Source organism: Phoca vitulina, unplaced genomic scaffold, assembly GCF_004348235.1.
Source record: "Phoca vitulina isolate PV1807 unplaced genomic scaffold, GSC_HSeal_1.0 scaffold90, whole genome shotgun sequence".
NCBI lineage: Eukaryota > Metazoa > Chordata > Mammalia > Carnivora > Phocidae > Phoca > Phoca vitulina.
Genome location: NW_022589793.1, coordinates 825,336 through 851,006, shown reverse-complemented (window position 1 = coordinate 851,006; position 25,671 = coordinate 825,336). Strand labels below are relative to the sequence as shown.

Sequence of the window (25,671 nt, the reverse complement as noted above, 5' to 3'; positions counted from 1 at the left end):
TCAATGGAACAGAATAGAGAACCCAGAAATGGACCCTCAGCTCTCTGGTTAACTAAGCTTTGACAAAGCAGGAAAAAATATCCAACGGGAAAAAGACAGCCTCTTCAATAAATGGTGCTGGGCAAATTGGACAGCCACATGTAGAAGAATGAAACTGGACCACTTTCTTATACCATACACTAAAATAAACTCAAAATGAATGAAAGACCTCAATGTGAGACAGGAATCCATCAAAATCCTAGAGGAAGAACACAGGCAGCAACCTCTTTGACCTCAGCCACAGCAAGTTCTTGCTAGACATGTCTTCAAAGGCAAGGGAAACAAAAGCAAAAATGAACTATTTGCACCTCATCAAGATATAAAGCTTTTGCACAGCAAAAGAAACAGTCAACAAAACTAAAAGGCAACCTACAGAATGGGAGAAGATATTTTCAAATGTCTTATCAGACAAAGGGCTAGTACCCAAAATCTATAAAGAACTTCTCAAACTTAACACCCCAAAACCCAAAAAATCCAGTCAAGAAATGAGCAGAAGTCATGAATAGACATTTTTCCAAAGAAAACATACAAATGGCCAACAGACAGATGAAAAAAGGCTCCACATCACAACAGGGAAATACAAATCAAAACCACAATGAAATACCACCTCACACCAGTCAGAATGGCTAAAATTAACAAGTTAGGAAACAACAGATGTTGGCGAAGATGTGGAAAAAGGGGAACTGTCTCACATGGTTGGTGGGAATGGGGCTGGTGCAGCCAGTCTGGAAAACAGAATGGAGCTTCCTCAAAAAAGTTTAAAAAAGAGCTACCCTATGACCCAGCAATTGCACTACTAGGTATTTATCCAAAGGATACAAACATAGTGATTTGAAGGGGCACATGTACTTCAATGTTTATAGCAGCAGTGTCCACAATAACTATCTATGGAAAGAGTCCAGATGTCCATTGACAGATGAATGAATAAAGAAGATACACACATACATACAATGAAATATTACTCAGCCATCAAAAAGAACAAACTCTTGCCATTTGCAATGACATGGACAGAACTAGAGGGTATTATGCTAAGTGAAATAAGTCAGTCAGAGAAAGACAAATACGATATGATTTCACTCATATGTGGACTTTAAGAAACAAAATGGATGAACATAGGGGAAGGGAAGGAAAAATAAAATAAGATGAAAGCAGAGAGGGAGACAAAACATAAGAGACTCTTTTTTAAAAAAATTTTTATTGTTATGTTAATCACCATACATTACATCATTAGTTTTTGATGTAGTATTCCATGATTCATTGTTTGTGCATAACACCCAGTGCTCCATGCAGAATGTGCCCTCATAAGAGACTCTTAACTATAGGAAACAAATGGTTACTGGAGGGGGGGTGGGTGGGGGATGGGGTAACTGGGTGATAGGCATTAAGCAGGACACTTGATGGAATGAGCAAGTGATGAATCACTAAATTTTATGTCTCGAACTAATAGTACACTATATGTTAATTAAATTGAATTTAAATAAGAAAAAGAGAGTTAACAGTTCTTTTTAAAAAAGATTTATTTATTCATGTGTATGTATGTGAGAGAGAGATAGAGAGAGAAGGGGGGGGGAGGGTCAGAGGGAGAGAATTTCCAAGCATACTCCCCGTTGACTGGGGAGCCACACACAGGACTCCATCTCATAATCCATGAGATCATGACCCATGCTGAAACCAAGAATTAGACGCTCAACTGACTGAACCACCCAGGCGCCCTGAAATTTAAGAGTTCTTGTGCAATTTATCACAAGGTATTATAAGCTTAAAATAGACATAAGATATTTTATGTAAACCCCTTGGTAAACACAAAGAAAATAGCAATAGAAGTTATACACATAAAGAGAAAGGAGTCAAAACCTATCAATACAAAACAACAACAACAAAACACAAGGGAAAACAGCAAAAGAGAAAAAGAGGGACAAAATAACTACAAAACTGACAGATAATTTACAAAGTGGCAATAGTAAATCCTCTATCAATAATCATTTTAAATGTAAATGGACTAAGTCCCCAATAAAAAGACACAGAGTAGCTGAATGCATAAATAACCAGAATCCAACTGTTGTTATCCACAATAAACTCATATTAGATTCAAAGACACACATAGGCTGGATGTGAAGGGATGGAAAAAGATATTCCATGCAAATGGTAACCAAAATATAGCAGGAATGGTAATACTAATCAGACAAAGTAAACTTTAAAGCTAAAGCACTGGGTGTTATATGCAACTAATGAATTGTTGAACACTACATCAAAAACTAATGATGTACTATATGTTGGCTAACTGAATATAATAAAAAAAGAATAGTTTCAGGAAAAAATATAAAATCTTTAAAAAAATAAAGCAAAAATTATCTCTAGAGACATGGAAGGTCATTACATAATGGTAAAAGGGTCAAATCAACAGGAATATGTAACATTTGTAAATATATATGCACCCAACGTCAGAATACCTAAGTATATAAAGAAAATATTAACAGTTCCAAAGGAGGAATTGACAGCAATAGAATAATAGTAAGAGATTTCAATACCCCACCTTTAATACTGGATAGAACTTCTAGATAGTAAATCAACAAAAAACAGTAGACTTGAACAACACTATGGACCAAATGGACCTAACAGACACATACAGAACTTTCCACCCAACAGCAGAAGAACATACATTCTTGTCATGTGCACATAGAACATTCTCCAGGAAAGATCCACATATTAGGTCACCAAAAAAGTCTTAATAAATTTGAGAAGATTGAAATCATACCATGTATCTTTTCTGACCATAGTGGAATGAAACTAGAAGTCTGTAACAACAACAAAACAGGAAAATTCACAAATATGTGGAAACTAAAAAACACACTCTTGAATAATCACTGGGTGAAAGATAAAATGAAAAGGGAATTTAAAATATATCTTTTTTTTTTTAAAAGATTTTATTTATTTGATACAGAGAGAAATAGCGAGAGCGGGAACACAAGCAGGGGGAGCGGGAGAGGGAGAAGCAGGCTTCCGGTGGAGCAGGGAGCCCGATGCTGGGCTGCATCCCAGGACGCTGGGATCATGACCTGAGCCCAAGGCAGACGCTTAACGACTGACCCACCCACGCGCCCCGGGAATTTAAAATATATCTTGAGACTAAGGAAAATTAAAAACAACTCATCAAAACTTATAGGATACAGCAAAGCAGTACTAAGAAAAACATTTAAGTAATGAACACATATATTTAAAAAGAAAAGAGATCTCAAATAAACACCCTAACTTTATACTCGAAGGAACTAGAAGAAGTGAAACCTAAGGTTAGCAGAAGTAAAAATAATAAAGATCTGGAGAAATGAAAAAGAATAGAAAAAAATCAATGAAACTAAAAGTTAGTTTTGAAACAATAAACAAAATCAGTAAGACTAAGAAAAAAGAGAAAAGACATAAATAAAATCAGAAATGAAAGCAGAGATATTACAAAGGGTATTTCAGATATAACAATGATTATAAGGGACTATCAGGACCAAATATATTGAACATATTGTATAACCTAGAAAAATGGATCAATTCCTAGAAAAATACACTTGCCAAAACTGAATTAAGAAGAAATAGAGAGCCCAAAGAGACCTAATAAGTAAGGAGATTAAAATAGTAATCAAAATCTTCCCAATGAAGAAAAGCCCAGGACCAGATGGCTTCATGGCTGAATTCTACCAAACATTCAAAGAGTTAGTACTAATCATTCTTAAATTTCTCTAAAAAATTCAAGAGGAAGGAATACTTCCAAACTCATTTTCTGAGGCCAGCCTCACCCTGAGACCAAAACCACAAAAAGACACTAAAAGAAAAAAAAAAAACAAAAAAAAACTATAGGCCAATATCTCTGATGAACATAGATGCAAAATCCTCAATAAAATACTAGCAAACCAAATTGAACAACACATCAAAAAGATTATATATTTTGAGCAAATGAAATTTATTGCTGGGATGCAAAGTTGATTAATTTTTTATTTTTTAAAACATTTTTAAAATTTAAATTCAATTAATTAAAATATAATGTATTAGTTTCAGAGGTACAGGTCCATGATTCATCAGTCTTATATAATACCCAGTGCTCATTACATCACATGCCCTCCTTAATGTCCATCACCCAGTTACCCCATCCCTTCATCCCCCTCCCCTCCAGCAACCCTCAGTGTGTTTCCTATGATTAAGAGTCTCTGTTAAATAAATAGATAAAATCTTAAAAAAAAAAAAAAAAAAAAAGAGTCTCTTATGGTTTGTCTCCCTCTCTTCCCCTATGGTCCTCTGTTTTGTTCCTTAAATTCCACATATCAGTGAGATCATTTGATAATTGTCGTTCTTTGATTGACTAATTTCACTTAGCATAATACCCTCTAGTTCCATCCACATTGTTGCAAATGGCAAGATTTGATTTTTTTGGATGGCTGCGTAATATTTCATTGTATATATTTATATATACCACATCCTCTTTATCCATTCATTTGCTAGGAGAGTAGCTTTCAGGTACTCTCATTACATAAAAAAAAAAAAAAGGTTAGGTGAGGAGAAGACGTGTTGATTAGCTTGTCTAAAGTAACCATTATATATATATATGCCATCATGTTGTACACCTTTATTATATAAAATTTTTCTTTAAAATGTTATGCAGGGGCACCTGGGTGGCTCAGTCGTTAAGTGTCTGTCTTCGGCTCAGGTCAGGATCCCAGGGCCCTGGGATCGAGCCCTGCATCGGGCTCCCTGTTCAGCTGGAAGCCTGCTTCTCCTTCTCCAACTCCCCCTGCTTGTGTTCCCTCTCTCGCTATCTCTCTCTCTGTCAAATAAATAAAATAAATAAAAATCTTAAATTATGCAACCTCACTTATAATAAGAGAAAAATTAAAACTATACCAAAGATGAAAAAATCTACCAGACTGGCAAAAATCCAAGAGTTGATCGTATACTCTGTTGTGGTTGGTTTATGGAAATAGGCATTTGCAAAAATTGCTTGTATAAACATATATAGATTTGTATAATTTGTATAAACACATACGGAAAGCACTTCAGCAAGATCCAGAAGATTGTGTGTAATATGTTCCATTTTGTGTAGTAAAATGGAAGATAGATCATTATATTTTATTGAGGATGCATAAAGTATATGTAGTGTGATAAAAGTGTTGTTTTTTTTTTTCCTGTGGGAAGGGATGAAGGAAAGGTGGGTAGGAGAGGGAATTAGACTCACTTGTATACCTTTTTATATTGTTTTGATTTATGGTTCATTTGAATGAATACCCTCTTTTCTCAGAGAGCTCCTGTTGTTATATATTTTAAACTTCTTACTGCTTTCCCCTCATTTATATAAACATGACCTAGTTACTACTTATTAGAAATTATGATTCTGTCTTTGTTATTTCCTAAAACTCTGGGTGTCACTCTTTTTCCTCTTTTGTTTGACAGCTGCCTTTCTTCTATGTTTGTCCACATTCATTATTTCCCCATCCTCACCTGTCTGTGTGTCAACCCACTGCTTCAGATTTCAATGATGTCCAGTGTACACTATTCAGGTCTATCTTGCCTGACATTTCTGTTTCATTTCCTTTTTGACATTTTCTCTTCACATGGATTGTGCAATAACACTTTATCCAGATTTTCCTCCTATCTCACTAATCCTCCCCATTTTTTTCATCAGTTATTCTCTCTCTGTCTTAGAAATGTTGAGAGTCCTCAGGATTCAGCCCCTATCTCTCTTCTCATTATTATACATACTCTCAATAGATTATCTTATCTATCCAGTTTAAATTTCACTTTACTTTGATGAATCCCAAATTTATATCTTTATATCAATTCATAGATTCCAACTGCCTGTTGGCTGTTCTCCCATTTGGATATGTCACAGGTATCTTACACTCAACATAGCCTCTTTCAAACACACTCATCCCTGTGTTACTATATTGGTAAGTGGAACTTTCACCTATTCACTGGCTCATGATAGAAACCTGGACCATATCTTAAGATCATCAGTTTTCCTTATAAGCCACATCCAAACGGAGTCCAAACCCTGTCAATTCGACTTTCTTTTTTTTTTTTTTGCTCTTCACTTTCTTTTTATTTATTTTTTTAATTATTATGTTATGTTAATCACCATACATTACATCATTAGTTTTTGATGTAGTGTTCCATGATTCATTATTTGCGTATAACACCCAGTGCTCCATGCAGAATACGCCCTCCTTAATAACCATCACCAGGCCAACCCATCCTCCCACCCCCTCCCCTTTAGAACCTTTAGTTTGTTTTTCAGAGTCCATTGTCTCTCATGGTTCATCTCCCCCTCCAATTTCCCCCCTTCATTCTTCCCCTCCTGCTATCTTCTTCTTCTTCTTTTTTAACATATAATGTATTATTTGTTTCAGAGGTACAGATCTGTGATTCAACAGTCTTGCACAATTCACTGCGCTCATCATAGCACATACCCTCCCCAATGTCTATCACCCAGCCGCCCCATCCCTCCCACCCCCCACCACTCCAGCAACCCTCAGTTTGTTTCCTGAGATTAAGAATTCCTCATATCAGTGAGGTCATATGATACATGTCTTTCTCTTCAATTCGACTTTCTTAATAACGCTCACAACTACTTTTTCTAATAATTGTTTCATACCAAACTCTTAACTGTGTCATAGCAGTTTAAGTGAAATAACTGCTCTTCCTGTTTCTAGTTTGGCCCACTAAAGATACTCAGACTTTGTTTCAAACAGAAAGACTAATTGCCTTTTCCCAAACTCAATATGTTATCATGACAATTGCTGTCCCTGGATTCTGTTACTTTTGAGGAAAGAATATATATATTAGTGCTTCCAGCTTCCCTTTCATGTCCCCCACCCACTTGCCCAGTTGCCTCCTCCCTTAGGGTAACAACTCAGTGATTAGTAACAGAAATACCTTTCTGATATTTTTGGTAATGTTAAAGCCATCAATCAACACAGCTCCAGATGTTGTGGTCTCCTCTCCAGTCAATACTTTGAATGTAGTGGTTTTCCCAGCTCCATTTAATCCAAGTAATCCAAAGCACTCAGATTTCTGGACTACAAGGGAGATATTTCTTACAGCCTTTACAACTGGACACTTATAATAAACCTGAGAAAATAAGAAAAAAAAACCCCACAGTGTACTGGAGCACTGATTATGGGCCAACTACAACCATAACCTGAAACCCCTGTAGACTGGTACCTGTGACAGTTTCACCCTTCCACTCTCAGCCTTCTATTTTACCAGATATACACAGGTCCCATAGAACTCCAATAGATTAGTTGTACTACCAATAAATTCTTGCCAGGAATTGTGGGCTACAGTTCAGGGCAATGTTGATTATTGAATGATGTTACCTTTGTAAGTTCTTTCAGAATGAGTGGGGTATTCCTTAACTTGGGAGGCAGTATCAGGGCTCTATTTTCTTCATTTTTTATATCTTCATCCTCATAGTCCTTGATTGTTTGACAGGACACTGTAGACTATATTTTTAAGACAAGAATCACAGATAAGAATATACTTTAGATATCTGGTTTAAACTGAGTGACCTTCTGAATGCTGACCCAAGGAAGTAATATCAAAGATGTCAGAAAATGTTTGCATGATTTCCAAGAGCCTTTCTACCAATTTCCTGAACTCTCATGCACAAGTTTATTCTTGACTTGCTTAGATTTGGAAATCATAGTCAAGAGCAAGTTTTTCCACAGCTGTGAGTAAGCAGTATGTTCTTGCCAATAACATGAGCACTTCATGGAAAACAAAAGCCACACTGGTACTATTAATTGTTGTCTAGTGTGATTTGTTACAAATAAAATATGTTGAAGACACCATGAGATCCAAGTTAAAAAAAAAAAGAATGAATTCTTTCTTTTTTGAAGGAAATACCCTTGATAGGCAAAGTCAGAGCTTGAAGAATAAATAAGGATTTATTGAAAGAGTGAAGGTAGGGTGGGGAAGGAAGAAAGCTGCTATCAGCAGTGGGAGCTGATTGAGAGATAAGTAGGAATGAACCAACAGGACATGTTTTGTGAATAGTAATTTGTAGTGTTTGAGCACAACTTTATTATTTTGAATTGTCTATTTTTGCAACAAGTACTCATTTAACAGTACTTCATTAAGGAGGAATGGAGCAGGAGAATATATTTAGCTCAGTAAACATGCTAGTCAGAAGAGTGAGAAGAGAGCTGCTTTAAGTGTTTTTTTCTTTTCCAGTCTAGATAAATTGGATGTATAGTAAGAGTGAACATCCTTGCACTGCTTTCGATCTTAGGGGGAAAACATTCACTCTTTCATCATTATGTTTGCTGTAGACTATATAAGTGGATGCCACTTATCAGGTTGAAATGTTTCCTTTATTTTCTTGGTTAGCAGTTTTTTGAAAAATCACAAATGGATGTTGAATGTTATCAAGTGCTTTTTTTGCAATAATTGGTATGAACATGTGGTTTTTCTTCTTGAGATTATTACACTTGATCTTAGCCAAAAGGCCGAGAAGCGATGATTAACATTGTGGGTAATATTAATTTTCAAATATTAAACTAGCTTTACATTCATGGAATAAACCCCACTTGTTCATGGTGTATTATTCCTCCCATATATTCTTGGGTTCTATTATGAATATTTTGTTGAGAATTTGTGTGTCTGTGTTCTTGAGGGATATTGGTTTCTTATAATTTCTCCATTTCTGTATTAGGGTAATGATGGTTTCACAAAATGAATTGGAAAATGTTCTCACTTCTACTTTCTGGAAGAAATAATGCAGAATTGATGCTATTTCTTCTTTAATTTTTTGGTAGAATTCATAAGTGAAATTATACAGGCTTAGCGTTTTCTTTTTTGGAGGTTTTATACTATGTATATGATGTCTTTACTTGAAATAAAACTATTTAGTTTATTCTTGAGTGAGTTTTGATAGTTTGTGTCTTTCTAGGAATTGTTCTATTTCATCTAAGGTTACAAATTTATGAGATAGACTGGATTTTAATTTCTGTGGTATCCATAGTGATAACCCTTCATTTGTCCTCATATTGGTAATATGTTTCTATTTCATGATTACTCTGGCTATAGGCTTATCAATTATAATCTTTTTTTTAATTAGTTTTTGGTTGCATTCATTTTTCTCAACTGCTTTTCTGTTTTCAGTTTTATTTCTTTTATTTTTATTTACTTCTGCCTGCTCTGAGTATATTTTGCTTCTTTTGCTTATTGAGGTGGAAGTTTCAATTATTAACCTGGGAATATTTCTTTCTTTCTTTCTTTTTTTTTTTAGTTTCAGAGGTAGAATTTAGTGATTCATCAGTTGCATATAACACCTGGTGCTCATTACATCTAGTGCCCTCCTTAATACCCATCACCCAATTATCCCTTCCCCCCAACCACCTCCCCTCCAGCAATCCTCAGTTTATTTCCTAGAGTTCAGCATCTCTTATGGTTTGCCTCCCTCTCAGAATGGCTAAAATTAACAACTCAGGAAACAACAGATGTTGGCAAGGATGCGGAGAAAGGGGAACCCTCTTACACTGTTGAGGGGAATGCAAACTGTTGCAGCCAGTCTGGAAGACAGTATGGAGGTTCCTCAAAAACTTAAAAATAGAGCTATCCTATGACCCAGCAATTGCACTACTAGGTATTTATCCAAAGGATACAAACAGTGATTTGAAGGAGCACCTGCACTCCAATGTTTATAGCGGCAATGTCCACAATAGCCAAAATATGGAAGGACCCCATATGTCCATCAACAGATGAATGGATAAAGATGTGGTATATATATACAATGAAATATCACTCAGCCATCAAAAAGAACGAAATCTTGCCATTTGCAATGATGTAGATGGAACTAGAGGGTATTATGCTAAGTGAAATAAGTCAGTCAGGAAGACAAATACCATATGATTTCATTTGTATGTGGAATTTAAGAAACAAAACAGATGAACATAGAGGAAGGGAAAGAAAAATAAAATAAGATGGGACCTTTTTTCATTAATAATATAAGCATTTAATACTTTAAATTTCCATTAAAACACAGCTTTAGTCACATCCCACAAATTTTGATCTGTTGTGTTTTCATTTTCATTCAATTCAAAATATTTCTTAATTTCCTCTGCAATTTCCTCTTTGATGAATGGGTTCCAGAGATGTGTGTTGCTTAATTTCCCAATGTCTACAGGGGTTTTCCCATTATATTTCTGTTATTCATTCATAGTCGAATTTCATGATGATCAGAAAACACTGCATTATTTCAATTCTTTTAAAATTGTGAATGGTGTATTTTGGGTGATGGTTCCATGTGCACTATTATTATGGGGTGTGTTCTATAAATGTCAACTAGATCTAGTTGGTAGATAGTGTCTTACAGTTCTTCACTGATTTTCTGTCTTTGTGTTCTACTGATTAGTGAGGGAGTATTTGGTAGATTATGAAAGCTGTGAATGAGCACATGCTGTTTTGCAGGGGAGACCTCCATATTTTCTTCACCTGAGAAGGGAGTGTGGATTCTTAAGAGAGAGGAGTGTGCCACTTCTTTAGACTCTGAGGGTTCAGGGGAATCTGGGAATTTAAGATTTTTGGGTCATTAACTCAGATGTCCCTATTCCATGTATTGGAGTCCCATTATTTTCTAATAAGGGCTGTGATCTTGGAATAGCAGATCTGCCTTGGTTGAGAATTTGACCTTCCTGGAGCTCATAAAATCTGAAAATTGGACCTTGCTCCCAGTACTCACTTTTCTCAGCCCTTCCACTGAAGGAAACAAGAGCTCCATTATATGCGACCAAGGAAGCCCTTTCACTTTCACACTTGGCTTTCAGTCTCCTACTAATAACTCTTGGCATTTTATTTTATAAAGCAATGAGCTTAGCAATAGTCTCACAATTCCATTGTTCTAACGGGTGCTATTTTCCCCATATTTCTTGATTCTTTGATATACCCATCAATCAGTGCATTCTCTTGATATATCATCCCAATTCAGCACTGGTGAAAATTTTAGCAACTAGACTACTACTTTGTGTCAGAGGAAATATGTGTTTCCTTTGCTACCAGTAACATGGACCTCATTGACAGCTGAGTGGGGAATGATCTAGTCCTAAAACCCCATCTTATATACTTTCTTAGAACTCTCCTGGAACTAACTTGCACGTAGAGTTCCCTTGGGACCAAAACCTGTGTAAAGGAGAGGAAGGAATCAGGAGTAGGCAGAAGAAGTCAAGCTGTGATGAAGGTCAAATGATATCCTCAGTTGACCCCGTGGGAAGCCTTGAAGTTGTTTGAGAGGCATTGAGAACACCAAACATTTTACTCTTGTATCTGTAAGTGATTGGATGCTGGCCATCTGGTAAGAAGTGTCACCTTGGGAGACAAGACTTTTTGTAGATGAAGCAATCCATAAAGATAATGACCACCGAAGGTTGTCTAAAGATAGTACTCCCAAAAGCTAGAGGCAACAACTTCATTGCAGGGGTATCTGGGCTAAGAACCATATGATCATTTCACTAGATTTAGAAAAAGCCCTGACAAAGTACAACATTCACTCATGATAAAAACTCTCAACAAAGTAGAATTATAGGGAACATACCTCAACATAATAAAGGCCATCTATGAAAAACCCACAGCTAATATCCTCAGTGGGGGTGAAACTGAGAGATTTTCCTCTATGGTCAGGAACAAGACAGGGATGTCCACTCTCATCACTGTTATTTAACATAGTACTGGAAGTCCTAGCCATGGCAATCAGACAACAACAACAACAACAAAAATAAAAGGTATCCAAATCAGCAAGGAAGAAGTCAAACTTCATTTCAGACAACATGATCCTCAATGTAGAAAACAATGTAGAAAGACTCCACCAAAAAAAAAAAAAAAAAAATTATTAGAATTGATACATGAAGTTAGTAAAGTTGCAGGATATAAAGTCAACATACAGAAATCTGTTATATTTTTTTTTTAAAGATTTTTATTTATTTATTTGACAGAGAGAGACACAGCGAAAGAAGGAACACAAGCAGGGGGAGAGGGAGAAGCACTCCCCGCTGAGCAGGGAGCCCGATGCGGGGCTCGATCCCAGGACCCTGGGATCATGACCTGAGCCGAAGGCAGACGCTTAACGACTGAGCCACCCAGGCGCCCCTGTTATATTTTTATACACTAGTAATGAAGCAGTGGAAAGAGAAATTAAGGAATCAATCTCATTTACAATTGCACAAAAAACCCAAGATACTTAGGAATAAACCTAACCAAAGAAGTAAAAGATCTGTACTCTGAAAACTATAAAACACTGATGAAAGAAATTGAAGATGACATAAAGAAATGGAAAGACATTCCATGCTCATGGATTAGAAGAACAAATATTGTTAAAATGCCCATTATTACCCAAAGAAATCTACACATTCAGTGTAATCCTTATCTAAATGCTAACAGCATTTTTCGCAGAGCTAAAATTTGTATGGAACCACAAAAGACCCTGAATAGCCAAAGCAGCCTTGAAAAAGCAAAGCAAAGCTGGAGGCATCATAATTCCATACTTCAAGTTATATTACAAAGCTGTAGTGATCCAAACAGTATGGTACTAGCACAAAAATAGATACATAGATCAATGGAACAGAATAGAAAATCCAGAAATGAGCCCACAACTATACGGTCAGTTAATGTTTGACAAAGCAGGAAAGAATATCCAATAGGAAAAAGACAGTCTCTTCAACAAATGGTGTTGGGAAAGCTGGACAGCAACATGCAAAAGAATGAAACTGGACCACTTTCTTACACCACACACAAAAATAAATTCAAAATGGATCAAAAACCTAAAGGTGAGATAGGAAACCATAAAAATCCTAGGGGAGAATACAGGCAGTAACCTCTTTGACATTGGCTATAGCAACTTCCTTCTAGATATGTCTCCTGAGGCAAGGAAAATAAAAGCAAAAACAAACTATTAGGATTTCATCAAAATAAAAAGGTTCTGCACAGTGAAGGAAACAATCAACAAAACTAAAAGGCAACCTATGGAGTGGGAGAAGATATGAAATGAAATGAAAATGACATTTTTTTAAAGAGAGAGTGTATGTGAGGAGGGGAGGGGCAGAGAGAGAGAGAGAGAGAGAGAGAATCTTTTAAATTTTATTTACTTATTTTAGAGAGAGAGTGTGAGTAGGGGGAGGAATAAAGGGAGAGGGAGAGGGAGGGGGGAGGAATCCCAAGCTGACTCCACACTGAGTGTGAGCCCAATGCAGGGCTTGATTCCCATGACCTGAGATCATGACCCGAGCCAAAACCAAGAGTCAGACATTCAACCAACTGAGCCATCCAAGTACCCCTGGAGAGAGAGAATCTTAAGCAGTCTCCACGCTGTGCATGGAGCCTGACACAGGGCTTGATCTCAGACCTTGAGCCCAAATCAAGAGTTGGATGCTTGACTGACTGAGCCACCCAGGTGCCCCAGAAATGATATATCTGATAAGGGGTTAGTATCCCAAATATATAAGGAACTTAGAAAACTCAACACCCAAAAAATGAATGATCCAATTAAAAAAATAGACAGAAAACATGAATAGACATTTTTCCAAAGAAGACATCCGGATGGCCAACAGACACATGAAAGGATGCTCAACATCACTGATTATCAGGGAAACACAAATCAAAACTACAATGAGATGTTATCAGACCTGTCAGAATGGCTAAAATCAACAACACAAGAAACAACAGGTGTTGGCGAGGATGTGGAGAAAGGGGAACCCTCTTGCACTGTTGGTGGGAATGCAAACTGGTGCAGCCATTTTGGAAAACAGTATCTTTTAATTCTCATAGATAATTGTGACTTTTTCTCATCCTAATCAAAATTCCAGGTAGTGGAAGAGGCCATATGGCCTCAAAATATCCTTCCTTGTGAAATAGTAAAGATATGCAGGCTCAGAGATATTTATGGCCAAGATCTAGAGCCACCCCAGAATAGAACCCAGGGACAAAACTGGGATGAATGAAATTACAAAGAGAAAGATATAGTGGTTTCCTGCCTCAAGAAGTTCAAGTACAGACTGGAAGGGAATTAAGTAACCGAATGGATGTACCATTAAAATAATTTTTAAAATCCTAAGCAAAACTCCAAGATTATGTGAAATCATGAGAGTTAAGTAAAGCAATAATTAATAATCTGACTGGTAGAAGCCATGAAGCCCTACAATACTACATTGTTTTTTGTTTGTTTTCTTTTTAAAGATTTATTTATTTGAGGGAGAGAGAGAGCAAGTGGGGGAAGGGGCAGAGGGAGAGGAGAGAGAGAGAGAATCTCAAGCAGACTCCTTGCTGAGTGTGGAGCCTGGCATGGGGCTCGATCCCACAATCATGAGATCGTGACCTGAGCTGAAATCAAGCCAGACACTTAACCAGCTAAGCCACCCAGGCACTCCACCTCATAGTTTTTATTTTTATTTATGTATTTTTATTTTTCATTATGTTCAGTTAGCCATCATATAGTATATTGTAAGTTTTTGTTGTAGTGTTCAACGATTCATTAGTTGCATATAACAACCAGTGCTCATCTCAACACATGTCCTCCTTAATACCCATCACTACATAGTTTTTAAAAAGTCAATTCCATAATTACAACCAAATACATCTCAGACAGTATGTGCATAAGGCAGTGCTTTCTATCATAGTCAATCCAACTAAAATGAGACTTATGATTCAAATTAGTTTCAGTTAGATCTTGACATAATTGTGTGATATTTTCTTTATCAAGTAATAGAGGTAGGAATATGTAGATTCATACATTTTGGCCTAATAGTGAGCTTTCTTTGAGTTGTATTTAAAGTCTATGTTAGTTACTCACCTTCCTGCCTTTTATGAGTAGGTTGTGGACTTTAGATAAAATTTTATGAGAGAGAAAGTTTTGCAGGCTCCAGGATGTAGTCTCCAGACACAAAAGCAAAAGGAGATAAAATAAGCCCAAGACAGCCAATGCAATAAAAAATTTTGCAATCCCATGTGTTCCAAAATTATAGACACTGTTCTCCACAGCTGAGGATGATAAAAGAGAGATAGCCTTACTTTAAAAACGATACATAGTCTAAGATGACACCAAGTTAAGAAACACAGGGTCAAATGAATTTTAAATTAGATTTTAGGAAGTATAGAATATGGAAAATAATTATCTTAATATTTTATTAATTTATCTTATCTTTTTATAAAAGTTCTTCTGCCAGTGATTTTTTCCTCTAGTTTTTCCTCTGGTTTTTACCAGGACAACACTACCACATACTCAATGAATTTTAAAGGCTGAGCCTCCATGAACACAATGTTTAGTAATTCAAGAAAGCAAACAAAATAAAGGTATTTGTGGCATATCTAACTATTATTGTAGGCCATGTCAAATAATTGAAGTCCTTTAAAGTGAGAAAAACCTTTAATCTATAAATAGGTAAAAGTTTTAAGTAGGAAAAGAATAAATGAAAATAATCTTAAGGAAGAAAACAACAAATAGTTTAAATGTAAACGGACAATAGCTTATAGTTTTTGGCCTTACTACAGAGAAAATTAGCTAATACAAACAGCTGAATTCTAGATATGCAAATAGCAGACATCTCTGAGATGTGAGATAAATCACTCTCTTTTTATTCTGATAAAATAAAATTGTGTTTTCTGATATGTGCCAATATGCAGAAATGCAATTTGTTTTATTGTAACAAAATACACATAAAATTTACCTTTTTAAAGTGTACAATTCAATGACACTTAATACATTCACAATGTTGTGCAACAATTACCACTACCTAGATCCATAACATTTTCATTACCCCAAGAGAAAACCCAGTATCTATGAACCAGTCATTATTAACCCCCTCCCCCTAGCCACTGGTAACCACTAATCTACGGTCTCTATGGATTTGCCTATTTTGGACATTTTATATAAATGGAATCATACAGTAAGTGGTCTTTTGTGTCTTGCTCCTCTCACTTAGCATAATGTTTTGAAGGCTCATCCATGTTGTAACATGTGTCTGTAATTCATTTCTCTTTATTGTTGAATATTATTCCGTTGTATGGATACACAATTTTGTTATCCACTTATCAGAGGATGAACATCTGGATTGTTTCCCCCACTTTTTATGGGAAAAAACTATTATGAATAATGCTGCTATGAGCATTTGTGTGCAAGTTCTTGTTTAAATACTTATTTTCAATTCTTTTGGATATATATTCAGGAATGGAATTGTTGGGTCATATGGTAATTCTATATTTAACTTTCTGAGGAACCACCAAACCATTTTCCACAGCAGCTGCAACATTTTACATTCATACCAGCAATATACAAGAGTAAGAATTTCTCCACATTCTCACCAAATCTTTGATACTTTTCATTTTCTGATTATAGCCATCCAAGTGGGTATGAAGTGATGTCTCATTGTGCATTTCTTATTGAATATATTTGACATGTAACATTGTGTAAGTTTAAGGTGTATAGCATGCTACTTAAAAAAATTTATATATTGCAACGTGATTGCCGATGTAGTGATATTGATCACATTACATAATTATAGTACAATATTATTATCTGTATTCATTATATTGTACATTAGAGCTTTATGGCTTATTTAGTACTCATTACAAGTTTGTAACCTTAAACACCATTCCTCTTAGCAACTGTCCTCCATTCCCAGGTAACCAACATTTTACCCTTGTTTTTTTACAGGTTTAAGTTTTTTAGATTCTACATATAAGTGATACCATAGAGTACTTGTTTCGGTCTGACTAATCTTGCTTAGCATAATGTGCTTGTTCCACCCATGTTGTCTCAAATGGAAGAATATCTTCTGTTTCCATGGCTGAATAACATTCCATCGTGTTTATGTACCATATCTTTTTCTACCCCTTCATCCACTGATGGGCATTTGGGTTGTTTCCATATCTTGGCTATTGTGAATAATGCTGTGATATATGCATGGAAGTGGATATAGCTTGTCAAAATCCTGATTTCATTTCCTTTGGGCATCTACCTAGAATTGGAATTGCTAGATCATATGGTAGATCTATTTTTAGCTTTTTGAGGAACCTCTATATTGTTTTCCATAGTGGTTGGGCTAATTTAAATTTCCATCAACAGTGTATAAATGTTCCCTTTTCACCACATCCTCGCCAGCACCTGTCTTCTCCTGTCTTCTTGATAACAGCCATTCTAATAGGTATTAGATATCTAGATATGTATCAGATATTTAATAGGTATAGATATCTAAGGAAGTGATATCTCATTGTGATTTTGATTTGCATTTCTCTGATGATTACTGATGTTGAGCATCTACTCATGTGCCTGTTGGCCATTTTGATGTCCTTTTTACAAGATGTCTATATAGTTCTTCTCCCCATTTTTATTATTTTTTCTTTTTTTATTATGTTCAATCAGCCAACATATAGTACATCATTAGTTTTTGATGTAGTGTTCAATGATTCATTAGTTGTGCACAACACCCAGTGCTCATCACAACACGTGCCCTCCTTAATACCCATCACTTAGTTACCCCCCACCCCCCGCAACCCTCAGTTTGTTTCCTGGAGTCCAGAGTCTCTCATAGTTTGTTTTCTTCTCTGATTTCTTCCCATTCAGTTTTCCCTTCCTCCCCCTATGGTTCTCTGCCCCTTTTTAAATTGGATCGTTTTTGTTATTAAGTTGACTGCATTCCTTATATATTTTGAATATTAACCTCTTAGCTGATATATGGTTTGGGAACATTTTCTCCCATTTTCTGGGTTGTCTTTTCATTTTGTAATATAGTGTTATAGCATAACTGCCAAATACTGTGACCATATGCAATAACACTAAGTAAAGCAAAGGCAGGAACAAATTATACAAAGAATATCTGAAATGAACAAAATAGAAATTTTAAAACTTAAACTAAAATATTAAGTTACATATAAATAACCTAATTAGATGTATACCTTTGTCAAGACTTTATTCTAAAAAGAAAAAGGAGAGGTAAATATTCGCTTAGAAATTTGAAAGAGGACAAGAAAGTTAAAAATGCTGCAATTAACAAAATAGAAATTTAAAAAGAGTTAAAAGGAAGAATAAAAACAAAGGCTGATTCCTGAAAATGATGTATATTATATAAGCCTTTGGTAAGCAAGAGTAAGAAAAAATAAGGGAACCCCTCCCCCCCAAGTATACTATATTAGGAAGGAGAAAGTAGATAGGACTTATAATTATAAAAGAGAATAAAATAACTACATTAGCTTTATGTCAGTGACTGGAAATCAGAATAATTTTTTTCAAAATTATATTTTATAACAACTTTTTAAAAAGAAAATATAGATTAAAAAATTCCAGTTAGTTATCATACAGTGTAATATTAGTTTCAGGTCTACAATATAGTGATTCAACACTTCCATACAACACCCGGTGCTCATCACAACTGCACTCCTTAATCTCCAGCACTTATTTCTTTTTTTTTTTTTTTCTATTTAAATTTTTTTATTGTTATGTTAATCCCCATACATTACATCATTAGTTTTAGATATAGTGTTCCATGATTCATTGTTTGTGCATAACACCCAGTGCTCCATGCATTCCCCCATCACCTCCCCTCTGGTAATGATCACTTTGTTTTCTATAGTTAATAGTCTGTTTCTTCATTTGTCTCCGTCTTTTGTCCCCCCATGCTCTTTTGTTTTGTTTCTTAAATTCCACATATGCGTGAAATCATGTGGTATTTGCCTTTCTCTGGCTGACTTATTTTGCTTAGCGCAATACTCTTTAGCTCCATCCATGTCACTGCAAATGGCAAGATTTCATACATATATAACTCAGCCATATATATATATATACCATGTCTTCTTTATCCATTCATCAGTCGATGGACATTTGGGCTCTTTCCATAGTTTGGCTATTGTAGATAATGCTGCTATAAACACTGGGATGCATGTATCCCATCAAATCAGCATTTTTGTATTCTTTGGGTAAATATCTAGTAGTGCCATTGCTGGATCATAAGGTAGTTCCATTTAACTTTTTGAAGAACCTCTATACTGTTCTCAAGAGTGGCTGCACCAGTTTGCATTCCCACCAACAGCACAAGAGTGTTCCCCTTTCTCCACGTCCTTGCCAACACCTGTTGATTCTTGTGTGGTTGATTTTAGCCATTCTGACAGGTGTGAGGTGATATCTCACTGTGATTTTGATTTGCATTTCCCTGATAATCAGTGATGTTGAGTATCTTTTCATGTCTGTTGGCCATATGGATGTCCTCTTTGGAAAAATGTCTATTCATGTTTTCTGTCCATTTTTTAATTGGATCATTCGTTTTTTTGGGTGTTGAGTTTTATAAATTCTTTATATATTTGGGATACTAACCCTTTATCAGATTTGTCATTTACAATTATCTTCTCCCACTCTGTAGGTTGCCTTTTAGTTTTGTTGATTATTTCCTTCACTGTGCAGAAGCTTTTTCTCTCTTTTTAAAAAAACATTAGGTTTAAATGTAGGGCTTGCACTTATGACCCTGAGATAAGGATCTGAGCTGAGATCAAAGTTGGATGCTTAACTGACATAGCCACCCAGGCACCCCTGTGCAGAAGTTTTTATTTTAATGAAGTCCCAATAGTTTATTTTTACTTTTGTTTCCCTTGCTTAGGGGAGAACATAGGCAGTAACGTCTTCAACATTGGCCACAGCAACTTCTCTCAAGACACGTCTCCAAAGGCAAGGGAAACAAAAGCAAAAATGAACTATTTGGACTTTATCAAGATAAAAAGCTTCTGCATAGTAAAGGAAACAGTCAACAAAACTAAGAGGCAACTCACGGAATGGGAGAAGATATTTGCAAATGACATTACAGATAAAGGGCTGGTATCCAAGATCTATAAAGACCTTCTCAAACTCAACACCAAAAAAACAATCCAGTCAAAAAATGGGCAGAAGACATGAACAGACATTTCTCCAAAGACATACAAATGGCTAACAGGCACATGAAAAATGTTCAACATCATTAGCCATCAGGGAAATACAAATCAAAACCACAATGAGATACCGCCTTACACCAGTTAGAATGGCAAAAATTAAGGCAGGAAACAACAAATGTTGGAGAGGATGTGGAGAAAGGGGAACCTCTTACACTGTTGGTGGGAATATAAGCTGGTACAGCCACCTTGGAAAACAGTATGGAGGTTCCTCAAGACGTTAAAAATAGAGCTACCCTATGACCCAGCAATTGCACTACTGGGTATTTACCCCAAAGATACAGCTGTAGTGAAAAAAAGGGGCATATGCACCACAATGTTCATAACAACAATGTCCACAATAGCCAAACTGTGGAAGGAGCTGAGATGCCCTTCTACAGATGAATGGATAAAGAAAATGTGGTCCATATATACAATGGAATATTACTCAGCCATCAGAAAGGATGAATACCCACCATTTGCATTGACATGGATGGAACTGGAGGGGATTATGCTAACTAAAATAAGTCAAGCAGAGAAAGACAATTATCATACGGCTTCACTTATATGTGGAACATAAGGAATAGCATGGAGGACATTCGGAGAAAGGAAGGAAAACTGAAGGGGGAGAAATCAGAGCGGGAGAAAACCATGAGAGACTATGGACTCCGGGAAACAATCTGAGGGTTTCAGAGGGGAGGGGGGTGGAGGAATGGGGCAGCCTGGTGATGGGTATTAAGGAGGGCATGTGTTGTAATGAGCACTGGGTGTTATACATAAATAGTGAATCATGGAACACTACATCAAAAACTAATGATGTACTGTATGGGGACTAACATAACATAATAAAAAAATAAAGGAAATCTTGATTTTGGAAGGAAGAAGTAAGGGTATTCACAAACAACATAATCCTCCATATGGAAAAATCTTAAGGAATCCACAAGAAACTACTAGAACTAGTAAGTGAGTTAATTCAGTATACAGGATATAAAACCAAAAAGTCATAGTATTTTAAGTATATACAAAAAATCATTTGGATTTCCATATGCTAGCAGTGAGTAACACAAAATAAAATTGAGAAAACAATGTCAAGGTTGCTTTGGCTATTTGGGATCTTCTGTGGTTCCATACAAATTTTAGGATTATTTGTTCTAGTTTTGTGAAACGTGCTGGTGGTATTTTGATAAGGATTGCATTAAATGTGGAGATTGCTTTGGGTAGTATGGACATTTAAACAATATTTGTTCTTCTAGTCCATGAGTATGGAATGTCTTTCCATTTCTTTGTGTCATCTTCAATTTCTTTCATCAGTGTTTTATAGCTTTCAGAGTACAGGTCTTTCACCTCTTTGATTAGGTTTATTCCTAGGTATCTTACTGTTTTTTGTGCAATTATAAATGGGACTGATTCCTTAATTTCTCTTTCTGCTACTTCATTATTAGTCTATAGAAATGCAACAGATTTCTGTACATTGATTTTGTATCCTGCAACTTTTCTGAATTCATATATCAGTTCTAGCAGTTTTTTGGTGGAGTTTTTTTTTTTATTTTCTATATACAGTATCATGTCATCTGCATATAGTGAAAGCCTGACTTCTTCCTTGCCAATTTGGATGCCTTTTATTTCTTTTTGTTGTCTGATTGCTGTGGCTAAGACTTCCAGTACTATGTTGAATAAGAGTGGACATCCTTTACAAAAATATTGATTCAAAGGGGCACATGCAACCAAAAGTTTATAGCAGCACTATCAACAATAGCCAAATTATGGAAAGAGCTTAAATGTCCATCAACTTGTGAATGGATAAAGAAGATGTGGTATATATATAGAATGGAATATTACTCAGCCATCATAAAGAATGAAATCTTGCCATTAGCAACAACATGAATGGAACTAGAGTGTATTATGCTAAATGAAATAAGCCAGCCAGAGAAAGAAAAATACCACATGATTTCACTCATATATGGAATGTAAGAAAAAAACAGATGAACATGGGGAAGGGAAAGAAAAATAAAATAAAATAAAATAAAAAACAGAGAGGAAGGCAAACAATTAGAGACTCTTAATTAGAGAACAAACTGAGAGTTGCTGGAGCGGAAGTGGGTGGGAGCATGAGCTAAATGAGTGATGGGCATTAAGGAAGGCACATGTGATGAGCACTGGATGTTATATGTAAGTGATGAATCACTAAATTCTACTCCTGAAACCAATATTACACTATTTAAATAAAATCTTGGAAGGAAAAAAAAAGAGTGGAATTCTTGTCTTCTTCCTGACCATAGAGGAAACGTTCTCAGTTTTTCCTCATTGAGGATGGTATTACCTGTGGGTTTTTCATATATGGTCTTTATTATGTTGAGGTATGTTCCCTGTAACCTTACTTTGTTAAGGGTTTTTATCAAGAATGGATGTTGTATTTTGTCAAATGCTTTTTCTGCATCTAGTGACATGATCATATGGTTCTTTTCCTTTCTTTTATTAACATAATGTATCACATTGATTGATTTGCAAATATTGAACCACCCTTGCAACCCAGGAATAAATCCCACTTGATTGTGGTGAATGATTACCCCCCCAGTTTTGTTTAAATTTAAATTTAGTTAACATAGAGTGCAATTGCAATACTAGGTATTTACCCAAAGGAAACAAAAATAGTGATTCAGAGGGATACATGCACCTGATGTACTTATACATGTAACTGATTCTATTTATATGAAATATACAGAAATATCAAACCTATAGAGGCAGAGGATGTCGGGGCTGGATGTGGTAATGAAAATTAACTGTAAACAGGCCCGAGGGATATTTTTCAGATGATGGAAATATTCTAACATTGGTTTGTGGTAATGGCTGTACAGCTTTATGAGTCCTAAAAATAATAAGTAAAATAAATTAAAACTGGTGACTGTGGTATGTAAATAATAACTGAACAGAGCTATTTTTAAAAAGCAGAGAGAGGAATTTATGGTTAAAATATGATGCAAACTAAAATGTGATACAGTTTTTCTTATTCAGGGATTGCAAGAGAATATAATCCATTTTTAAAAAGATTTTATTTTTTATTTGAGAGAGAGATAGCAAGAGAGAGAGCATGAGCAAGGGGGGGAGAAGGAGAAGCAGACTTCTCGCTGAGCAGGGAACCCAATGTGGGGCTCAATCCCAGGACCCTGGGATCATGACCTGAGTCAAAGGCAGATGCTTAACCGACTGAGCCACCCAGGCACCCTGAAAATATAATCCATTTGATATTTCCATATTATTTTTAAAAAATTTTTTTATTATGTTATGTTAATCACCATACATTACATCATTAGTTTTTGATGTAGTGTTCCATGATTCATTGTTTGCGTATAACACCCAGTGCACCATGCAGAATGTGCCCTCCTTAATACCCATCACCAGGCTAACCCATCCATCCCCCCACCCCCCTCCTCTCTAGAACTTATATATTGTACTTATTTAGGCAAACATGATTATATTTTTCTTTCTGTGGCAACATATAAATTATTTGGTTCCAGAATGAATCACACACACACACACAGTAAATATGCTTGCTATTTCTCAATTTAAAAATCAATTTGAAATATGAAATATGGAAAATTTAATAGAATGCCTTTATTTTTTTTCCTGACTTTGATATGGCTTTGAATTTACCTTTCTTTACCTGTGTGACACTTAAAGCTTAGTGGACCAGAGAACTCATTTAATGTTCAGTTTAGTAAGAAGTTCAGTTTCCTCCTTTATAAAACTGAGATAATAATGGCTGGCTTGCAGGGTGTTGTGAGGGCTTAAAATAATGTATGTAAAGCTATTTTCACATAGTATGTGAGTTACTAGTAATAACTTATCCTAAATCTGGTGGTGACTTCATGAAATTTATCCTAGATTTTATTTTGAGACTTCCTTTTTTCCCCACAGTCTGTGAAAATAATTGTGGTAAAGAAAAACTTTGGTACAGAAAAGCATTCAAAACAGCAAGCCTGACTATCTCCACTGGAGGAAGGACAGGTTTATCTTCCACAATATAATGTTAAATGTGAACACCTGGAAAGGAATAGATTGTTTTTAAGGACCTACAGAGCCTGAGATACTCACATGTTTTATTGCAGTTCACAGATATACTTGGAAATTGTCTGGAACACAGCTTTTTCACCTCATAGTTATCAGAGAATTTGCTGATACACATTGCAAAGTTGTAACTAGGAAGCATCACTAAGATACTATCTATGAGGGTTCTGGTGTAGTGAGGAAAATCAAGGCCTATGATTAAAAAGATGATAGATTAACTTTAATTATAGGAAAATAATGAACTTCCCATAACAACAAACTTCCCCAAGATGACTAAACCTTTCATCTGGTAAACCAGATAGTTACCAATCTAACAGATTATCCTTGAGAAAACACTAGTTGTTAAGTCACTAAACTTGTTCACCTTGATAGCTTGTGGGTTGGATTTGTCAATTACAGAGTTAAATAGGAGATTTTGCTAATGGTGTTTTCCTAGGATCTGTTTTCTTCCCTCTTTATGTGTGGGTCTCCTATTAAAATCCCCACCTCTTGGCTCTAGGTCTTTCTACTCTTCTCTGTTCCCCATACAGGCTACAAAATGGAAAATCATGGGATTCTGAATTCCACTTTATTGTTAGCCTCTGCATTCTGAAATTTCTTGCTAGATGAATGAGGTATTTGAAATGTTTAAACCATTTTTAATACCCAATGTTTATAGCAGCATATCAACAATAGCCAAATTATGGAAAGAGCTCAAATGTCCATCAGCTGATGATGGATAAAGAAGATATGGTAATATTCCATATATACATTCCATATATATGTGTGTGGTAATATGGATATTGCCACAAAAAAGAATGAAATCTTAACATTTGCAACAACTTGGATGGAGCTACAGAGTATTATGCTAAGTGAAATAAGTCAGAGAAAGACAAATACCATGTGATTTTACTCATGTGGAATTTAAGAAATGAAACAGATGAACATAGCGGGAAAAAGAGAGAGGCAAACCATAAAACAGACTCTTAACTATATAGAACAAAATGAGAGTTGCTGGAGGGGAGGTGGGCAGGGGGATGGGCTAAATGGGTGATGGGTATTAAGGAGGGCACTGGATGTTGCATGAAAGTGATGAATCACTAAATTCTACAACTGAAACAAACAAAAAGATAGAAATTCTTGCCAAAAAACCCCCAAAAACTCAACTTTTAATCCAATGTATATTGTTGTTTTAAGTGGGAGGGCAATTCACAATTTTCATTCCTTCATCCTTCTGAACATGGAAGTCTACACTGAATTTCTCATTGCCAAATCCAATAGCCTCTGTGTCACATTTCTTCTATTTGTCCCTTCAAACCAATACTCCACCCTTCTCCATTACATTTCCTGCCCTGGGAAGATTATCTGTGTACAATGAGTCAAGGGACTTCTTTGCTCCCTGGCTTCTGGTTGGTCTAGACCCATGGGAAACCCTGGCTGGGAAGAGGGATGTTTCACTACTATGCTCACTTTGTGAACATTTTTCAGGTTGTGCATTTACGGTCTCTGCACTTTACTTTATGCAAGTTATACTTCAGTAAAAGGTAAAAATAAATATTCTTGAAGAGCTCTGTGTTGACTGTCTTCTGTAGGGTGAAGATGATGGTAAGGTATGTTGCAATGGAATTTGGTTCCTTGATATCAGTGGGAATAATGGGATCCTAGAAAGGAGAAGCCTGG

General features: G+C 35.8%; 1 protein-coding gene across 1 annotated transcript in view; it reads right to left on the bottom strand.

The window, feature by feature from the left end:
* LOC116626774 (ATP-binding cassette sub-family A member 3-like) overlaps positions 1–25,671 on the bottom strand; it is a 199,460-nt gene that overhangs the window by 10,592 nt on the left and 163,197 nt on the right. Inside the window, exons 30-31 of the mRNA XM_032396277.1 lie at positions 7,392–7,517; positions 6,949–7,143 (exon numbers count right to left, since the gene is read on the bottom strand). Of these exons, the coding sequence (XP_032252168.1) occupies positions 6,949–7,143; positions 7,392–7,517 (321 nt within the window). The remainder of the gene's footprint in view (positions 1–6,948; positions 7,144–7,391; positions 7,518–25,671) is intronic.